At 37.8% G+C, this 8,617-nt stretch overlaps 1 protein-coding gene across 1 annotated transcript; it reads right to left on the bottom strand.

Moving 5' to 3' along the window:
* Positions 1-1,438: 1,438 nt before the first annotated feature.
* On the bottom strand, positions 1,439-7,768 carry gpr17 (G protein-coupled receptor 17). Its single transcript, XM_079431733.1, has 2 exons — positions 7,736-7,768; positions 1,439-4,211 (listed from the first exon to the last, which is right to left on the bottom strand). Exon 2 carries the CDS (start codon positions 4,201-4,203, stop codon positions 3,184-3,186), a length of 1,020 nt encoding a protein of 339 aa, XP_079287859.1. The 5' UTR covers positions 4,204-4,211; positions 7,736-7,768; the 3' UTR covers positions 1,439-3,183.
* Between the last annotated feature and the right edge of the window lie 849 nt (positions 7,769-8,617).

Raw genomic sequence — 8,617 nt, 5'->3', positions numbered from 1 at the left:
TACACTCTTTACTTTTAGTCATTTAGCAGACCCACCCCAAGGTACTAATTTGCACATTTTAGGAGTAGATAAGGTACAAAGCTGTTTTTAAGGGTACTTCCCCAGAATCATGCTGGTGTGCCCCTAAAGGTACAACCTTTGCCCATTTTTTCCGACCTTGTACAGTAACTCGAGATGTATTTAAAGAAACAGTTCCTCCAAAATGAAAATTCTATTATCATTTAGTCATCAAACACAAAATGAAATGTTAAGATGTGCACACTGCTCTTTTCCATGCAAACCTGAGACACATGAGAAAAGAAAAAAATAGACTTAATAGACTTAAACCTGGGTTTGATGTGCCATGTTTGAATATACATCAACATGAAGGAGGTTTGAGAACTGCATGGGGGAAAGATTATCAGTGAATAGCATCTTAAATTTGGGCTTTTTACTCTTGCAAAGCTATTGCATACTTTAGCCTCAGAAGACCCACTTTCATATGGCCTACTTTTCTAGTGCATTTAGATATTTTTGGAGTTTGACAACTCCTGGCCACCTTCTAATTTCACGGTGAATGGAAAAGAGCAGTGTAAATTCACTGCTAAACTTGTTTTGAAAGAAAATAGTAAAATTAAATGTTTGAAGTTTGTTTTGTTTTATGATTGTACTGTACGAAACTTTCTGCTACACTTGTTTTGGAAAAAAAAAAAAAAAAAGTTCAAATGAAATGTTTAAATTTGTGTTTTGTCATTATACCAATCTTTCTGCTAAACCTCTTTTGAAAAAAAAGTGTTCAAATCAGATGTTTCATTTGTAAATGTTTTGTTTTGTTTTCTGATCGTAATGATAAGTACTCTAAAGTAATCCTGAGTAATATACACTACACCACACACACACATTACAGTAATTCTCCCTCCCACTTACTCTCTTTCTCACTCTCTGTGACGATGCCTTGTTACGTTAATGGACAGGAAGCCTTGCACAAATATAGGAAAGAGAAGCAAAGACAGAGAGAGTCAGACAGAGAGAGAGAAAATAATCTGCTGACAGCTCATAGTTTGAGTCACATGATGTGAAAGAGAACCTGAATAGTGCCACAGTCGCTTTAGCCTGGTGGTTTCCATCTTGCACACAGCCGTAAAGAAAGCGGTTATGTTCTGCTGTCAATGAGAGCTCAGCGGTGACAGTCACAGTGTGGTCGGACAGAGCGTGTGTGATGCATTCTGTAGATAACGTACGTTTTCACAAGATTCTGCCTATTGTCACTAGCAGATGTCACATGAGATGATACTCAAAAAAGTCAAGTGTTATGAAGACTAATGGAAGCTGTATGAGATGTGACAAAAGTTCTCTGTCACTTTAGTGGTAAGTGAGAATAGGGGGTATATTATTGCAATCACCAAAATGCATCTGATGCCTAAGGGGGGGGAAAAAACACAAATAACCATTTGAGGTTAAATTTATTTACATTTATTCAGCTGATTTAAATGCATTAACAAATTGACTCATCGATGGATTTGACTAGAGATATACAGAAAAAACAAATGAATGAAATATGACGACACCAAAAATAAAATCCATTTATACCAGCTTGTAACAGTAACTAAAATAATATAATGATACATACCAATTTTATTTAAACACATGAAAACAAAAACAGTATTTTATGCCAACAAAAATTCTGTACTTACGTACCTTAAACTATAAAAGGTACATTAAGAATATTAGTTGACTATATAGTATGAAGTGTGCATGCATCTAAAATAGTCTTAATAACACATAGCCGTCAAGGAATGTAAAAAACAAAACAAAAACAAAAAAAAGTAGTATTCATTTCGACTCCACACTGGTTTGATAACCTTCACACATTCTTACCACAGCTTGAGAGTGCTATAACCAGAAAACCCCCTGGGGGCCGTTAAAAATGATTATATGTTTAGTTTTAACGCAAAGAATGCATTAGTATGAAATGCATTAGTTTCACAATGATTTGTTAAGAATGTGCACTAATGAAGTCAGTGCAAAGTCAGAGCATGTCATTAGCAAACAGGTAATATGCTAATAAAAACACAACATTAATTTTTCAAAAGGCAGCACACAGTTTTATACACAATTTACCACAGTCTCCGACCTCTGTGTTCTGGCAACTGATTGATATATGCATCAGCCACTTGAAGCCACATGTCCTGAATAACTTTAACTTTAAAGCAACTGTATGTAGTTTTGTGTATTTTTGCAACTTTGGCGCCACCTACAGTTAAAAGAGTCTGTATGTAGAATTCGGAAACCTTCACGGGTACAGCTGTTAAGTGAACTGCAGACAAAAAAAAAAAAATGTTTATAAATACCGTTGCAACGAACATCCAGACGCCATCCATGCAGCTGAGAGCGACCTTGCGATGAATAGCCTATGTAACATTAATGTGGGGAGCGCTTTGCCTTTCCTCTCAATAATAAAACAAATAGCCTAACGTTACGCAACAAATGAGAGCGAGACTATAGACTTAGACTATATTTTGAAGTAATCCCCTTTTTGTATGATAGATTGACGTAACAGTACACAATAGTTCTTTTTCAGCACTAAACTGAATATAAGCCTTTGTTTAATGTGTCATCATGGAACGGAATATTTAGGGAACGCGCGTAAATGTCACGTGCTTTTAATTTCCGGTAAAAATGTATTGAGACTGAGACCTACAGTCTATGATTGAGACCTTAACATAAAAATCAATCCACAGGCTTTTATAGTCAACTTAGGAAGTCGGAGAACGTCTCGGTTTTTAAAGTGTCATTACAACTTTTTACACACTGGCAATAAAAAGTGATTAATACATGAAAATTCTTACTTGTATCCACTTTAAGTGAGAGAAATTCGTTAATATCACTGTGGTAATTACAGTGGATAGCTGTGCACATGCATTTATAAAGCAATCTGGCCTTCGTACCCACTCACCAAAAACTCCTAGAGCAGACATTAGGGGGGAAAAAACAGAAGCCATTCACCTTATTAGAAATGAGTGTACCATCAAAGTGATTTTGAAACTGATCTTTAAACTTACATATAGTATGTCCAAATCAAATGGTTGGTTATACATAAGGCTTTCTGGCCTTTAACTGACCCTACACTATCAGAAAGTGTAGGCCGAATCATTAAAACCAATGAAAAATATTCATACCATCTGTACGATTTTAAGTGCTTGCTCAGAACTCAGACTTTGCGCTCAGAGAGCTCTCATGTGTGCCTTTCAGGTCCCCGCTTGTAGCGCAGGACCCCCCCGACTTGTCTCTGCAGAAAATCCTGCGAACACTTCCCCTGAACTTCTCAGCTGCAAACAGGTAGACCAGGGGATCCAAAGCCCCATTCAGGCAGGTTAGAGAGGAAGTAAGCCGGTTAGCCAGGGCTAGTCCTCTTTTGATTTGGCAGGATAAGTCTGGGTGTCCGTAACCCAGGATGAAGGTTGCACGGCTTAAGTGATAGGGCAAAAAACACACTATATAGATGAGCATGACCAGACCAATGGTGCGAAGCGCTCGGAGTTTCAGTGCCGGCTCCAGCCTTGAACCTTTCCGCAGACTGTTCACTATCAGCAGGTAGCAAGACAGTGTGGCAAAGAAAGGTGGTGTGAAGGCTACGGCGAGAGAGACGAGAGCGCGCCGTGAGGCCTTTTCTCTGTACAGTTGCAAGCATACAGTAGAGCCATTGACTTCTGCAGTCTGCTTGGTGACCAGTAGGGGCGCCATAGACACTATCACCAAAGCCCATAGTGCAAAACTGGCTATGTGAGCGTAACGAGGGCGCCTGACCTTGAGGGAGCGTACGGCGTGTACCACAGCAAGGTATCTATCGCCAGCAACACAGGCCAGGAAGTACAAGCTGGCGTACATGTTGACATAAAAGAAGAAGCCCGCGAGACGGCATGGAATTTCACCAAACGGCCAGTGTCCCCCGGTTAAATGATAAGTGGCTCTGAGGGGTAAAACGAAGACGTAAAACAGGTCGGCCACAGCGAGATGAAGCAGAAATACATTGGCTGGAGAAGAGTTGCCTCTCTGGCGGGCGAAGATCCACAGGGCAAGGCTATTGCCATTCAGTGCCAGGAGGAAAACTATGATGTAGTAGAATCCAAAGATCATGTTCTCCACTGTATTGTCCACAGGTGGACAGCTCTCCATCGATTGATTGGACAGCAAGGTGGGAAGTTCTGTCAGGGGAGACTCCATTTTTGTAACTGCAAACAGAGGAAAAGAAAAACATTTTCATTAATTGTTTAAATTAATTTAAATTTAACTGATAATATAAATATAAAATAAATATATCCATTTTATTTTGGAATTTATGAACATGTAAATATTCAGTTAATACATGTAAAACCATATAGGCCTACATACATACACACACATCTATATACATATACATATACAGTGCCCTCCAAAAGTATTGGAACAGTAAGGCCAATGTCACACACACACACACACACACACACATACATACATATACATATTATATATATATATATATATATATATATATATATATATATATATATATACACATATATATGTGTGTGTGTGACCCTGGAGCACAAAACCAGTCATAAGTCACACAGGTATATTTGTAGCAATAGCCAACAATACATTGCATGGGTAAGAATTATCCATTTTTCTTTTATGCTAAAAATAATTAGGATATTAGGTAAAGAATCTATTAGGTCTATTAGGTAAAAAATCATGATATTTTGCTAATTTCCTACTATAAATATATCAAAACTTAATTTTTGATTAGTAATACGCATTGCTGAGAACTTAATGTGGACAGTATTAAAAGTATCTTCCTCAATATTTAGATTTTGTTTTTGCACCCTCAGGTTCCAGATTTACAAATAGTTGTATCTCAGCCAAATATTGTCCTATCCTAAAAAATCATACATCAATGGAAAGCTTATTTAAGTATAATTTCTATGTAGGGAGCAGCAGCCATGCTGGCTATAACTTATTAAAATTGTGAAAAACAAAAAAAAAGCATTAAAAATTGATAGATCAACAAAAATGTCCATGTTTGGTACACTCTTCCAATATATATCCAAACCAACCTATGCTACATACAAGTTGATTTTTGATAGAACCCAAAAAGTTGTTATAAGAAATCAACAGAAAAGAACAAGATTGCACCTGCTTTTAGGAATATGTTTCCAAAGTTGACCATTGTCAAAACATGTTTACAAAAAAGGAGCAAAGGACGCAGCAGCGATACAGTAAAACATTTTATTCCAGCAGCAGTAAATGGTTTCCTCTCCACGCACTTTGAGTAGCGAGGGAGGGAGTGTTACAGCTGTCTGGGTGTTTGGCAGCAATTCAGATGCTTAGATATTTGTGTGTCTCGGGGGTCTGAGCAGATGTCCCTATGGAGCAGTTGACTACACATCGCACCTCCACACGCGCTATGCTGTATGAAGGTGCTGGTGCATCCGGTGGCCACACCAGAGCCACTCCTGGCTATCTGCTTACAGTCCAAGCCAGCTGGCCTCATGGCATTCTGCTTTGTCAAATCATTGGCGTGTGCACAGGGCAGTCTGCCTCAGATTCAAAGAGCAAACTCTGTTTGGAAGAGGCATTCATTCTAGCCCGCCATCCAATAACAGTTCTCTATTAATAATCAGGCCAAATGAAGCATCTGCAGGGATAAGCTGAAGACCTTTTTAAGAAAGGTTCAAAGCAGGGGAGATGTTCACCTGTTACTACTAGAGCTGTAGCTGACAGAAGGGATTTTTTTTATATACAAAATATCATTATGAATATTGCATAACAGAAGGTTGCTATTTCAATACATTTCTAAATGATTTCAATGTCATGGTGTTTTGTCAAGATCTAATACAATAAAATGAAATAAATATATAGCAACATCTATGATGAGCATGTTTTTTTTATTTCATAATTAAAATTTATTGGGGACATAAAATTCACAACTATGAATAATATTAAATATTTTGCCATAAACTAAGAAACATAAAAAAAAGATTAATAGCCTACTTCAACAAAATATGAAATTAATATGAAAACTTAATATGAAAAAAAGCACCTGTGACTGCCAAATAATATTCATGTGGTGCAACTAACACAGAAATAAGCATAAATATGAAAGAAAAAGAAAAAAACAAACAGAGAAGACCCCTTGGTAGTTCAGGTGTTTCGATGTCATGTGGTGCAACTCCCACAAAACAATTATATTTATAAATGAATAAATGTAAATAAAAAATAAATACTGAAGAACACATTCAGACTTTTTTTTAAATAAACTCACATTTTCAAGGAATAAGTACGCACCCTTTGGAATACTTCTCTGAAAAATTCAATTTGTATTAAGTACTAAGAGTCTTTCTTCATGACTAAAATATGCTACCAAAACATTTCACAATATCCTCTCCTTAGAGTTGGAACAATAAGAGACAAACACAAAGTAGGTGTGTACAAAGGAGTGTCTCAAGATCCTGCCATAGGAAAGTGCTGCAGGATTTGTAACTGAGGGGGAGGAAAATCCTCAAGTCCCAGAACAAGCCAAAACCTTCAGTAATTTAAACAGATAAAAGTGGAGAACTACAAAACAAAAAGCTGTCCTGAACTGTGCTTCGAGAAAAAAAGTAGCAATTGAGAAATCCAGATGTTAATAAATGGTTCTGGTGGTTCTCTGGTGTGTGTATGAAACTATATCGTGTGGTTCATTAAAAACACATTTACTCTGACAAAATATGAGAATTTCAAATGGAAAAACTATAATCCAGCAGCACCAGTCCAAGTGTTCTGTGGCCGACTTGGAAAACATGCTCCAAACCCAAAATGTCTGAAGAACAAGGCTTCTCCACAGGCTAGCAACAATACAGAATCACTTTTATGTTAAAGAAATAAGTGGGGGTCAAGCTTGGGTTGCAATGTGACGCTAATGATCCTATACCACATCACACAAAAGAAGCAGAAGTAATCACAGGCGTAAGGCACACTGCAGATTAACCAAAGCTGAACGTAGACCAACATGCTTCCAGAACTTAAGGTAAAACACAGCCATAGGAAACTTTTTTTTTTTTTTACAGTAATAGACAAAACCATAAAATATGACCACAAGAAAGCAAACGCAGTGCAAAATTTCCTGTTTTACATGTTTTTATCGCTGATTCTCTGAAGTGATTTTGACTTTGCTCATTCAAGCAGAGCAAATCTTGGCCAACTAATCCTAAACCTTAATGCAGTTCTAAAATGAACTTTTAAAGAGTTTCTTCTCTAACCAATAACCTCACATTGAATGCAATAAAATATATATGCAATAAAAGTACATAGTTAAAATGGCATGCACATAAACTAGGAAACCCCAATATGATCATTTGAAAAAAATAAAATAAATAAAGTTTTGTTGCTTTACATTTTGCAGAAAAGCCTAGAAAAGTACATAAAAATAATAGTTTAAATGGCATCACTTTGAATAAGAACAGTATAATAAAAAGAAAAAGTGCATAAAAATAGTTTAAATGGCGTGCATGTAAACTAGGAAAACAATGCAATCATTTTATTTAAAAAAAATATATATATTTAAATCAAAAATGAATGTACATAAAAATAAATAGATTAAATGGCTTGCACAAACTTGGAAAACAAAATATGGCCATTCTATAAAAATGTTTGTATACAAATAATTAAAAATGCAAACAAGTTTCAATTAAGCCAGACAGCAGACACTGAAAGTAAATGAAGCCAATGATAGACTCACCAGTGTTGATCCCTCAACAGCCAGTGCAGTAGTGAAGGAGTTGAGCAGAGCAGAGGAGAGGAGAGAGAGTTCTGCTGCCTGCACGTTCTTACAGCTGCCTGAAAAGCGAGAGCTTCTACTGAGCGGCAGTGGAGTTTAATAGAGTCCAGAGACTACTCTCTCAGGCTGAGCTGTGTTTGAGATACGATAGTGTGCCTCTTTGTGTCGCCAACAAATTTGATCACAAAAACGCGGTTTGCGATGGGAAGGCTCTAATGTGACCCTTGACCTCAGCCTTTCTTTGCAATGCTATTTTCTTCTGAGGGCCACTTGTGCGCTCACAATAACCCAAGTCAGAAGAAGCGGCACATTTCGACAGGGGGAGAATAATGGCATGCCTTGCTCGCAATGTGGAGCCGGTGGGGGACCATAGCAACGGGGACTAGCGTGCCTTTAGGTTACAATTCCCCCCAACCCTTCCGAAACCCCCCTCCTTCAACCATATCAATAAACAGAAGATGAACTGAGCATTTAATGCGGCAGTTTATGAATGAAGACCAGAGATTATCCATTGTAGACTGTGCAAAGCCAGACAGACGAGGCCCCTTGGAACTCAGGGAATGAGTGAGAAGAAATTTGAGTTGAAATCACAAAGGCGAGAACAGAGAATAACAGACTGGGGTCCTTGTTTCTCGGGTCCCTGCTGTGGACTGTTGGGGCATCATACATTGGAGCAGCAGAGGGCAAAAATAAGGGCACGTGATCCTCAGACAGATGTGGAGCCCCGAGCGAACAGCAAGAGCAATAATCTGTCTTTCATTCTGGAAGATCACAGCTGTGTAGGACACACATCATCTCTTTTTCTTCTGTCTGGGCACGTCTTCAACGATATGCTAATGTAGT

Source organism: Barbus barbus (genome assembly GCF_936440315.1).
Source record: "Barbus barbus genome assembly, chromosome: 13".
In the NCBI taxonomy this organism is placed as follows: domain Eukaryota; kingdom Metazoa; phylum Chordata; class Actinopteri; order Cypriniformes; family Cyprinidae; genus Barbus; species Barbus barbus.
Note: the sequence above shows the minus strand (reverse complement) of the source record. Positions and strands in the feature narration are given on the sequence as shown.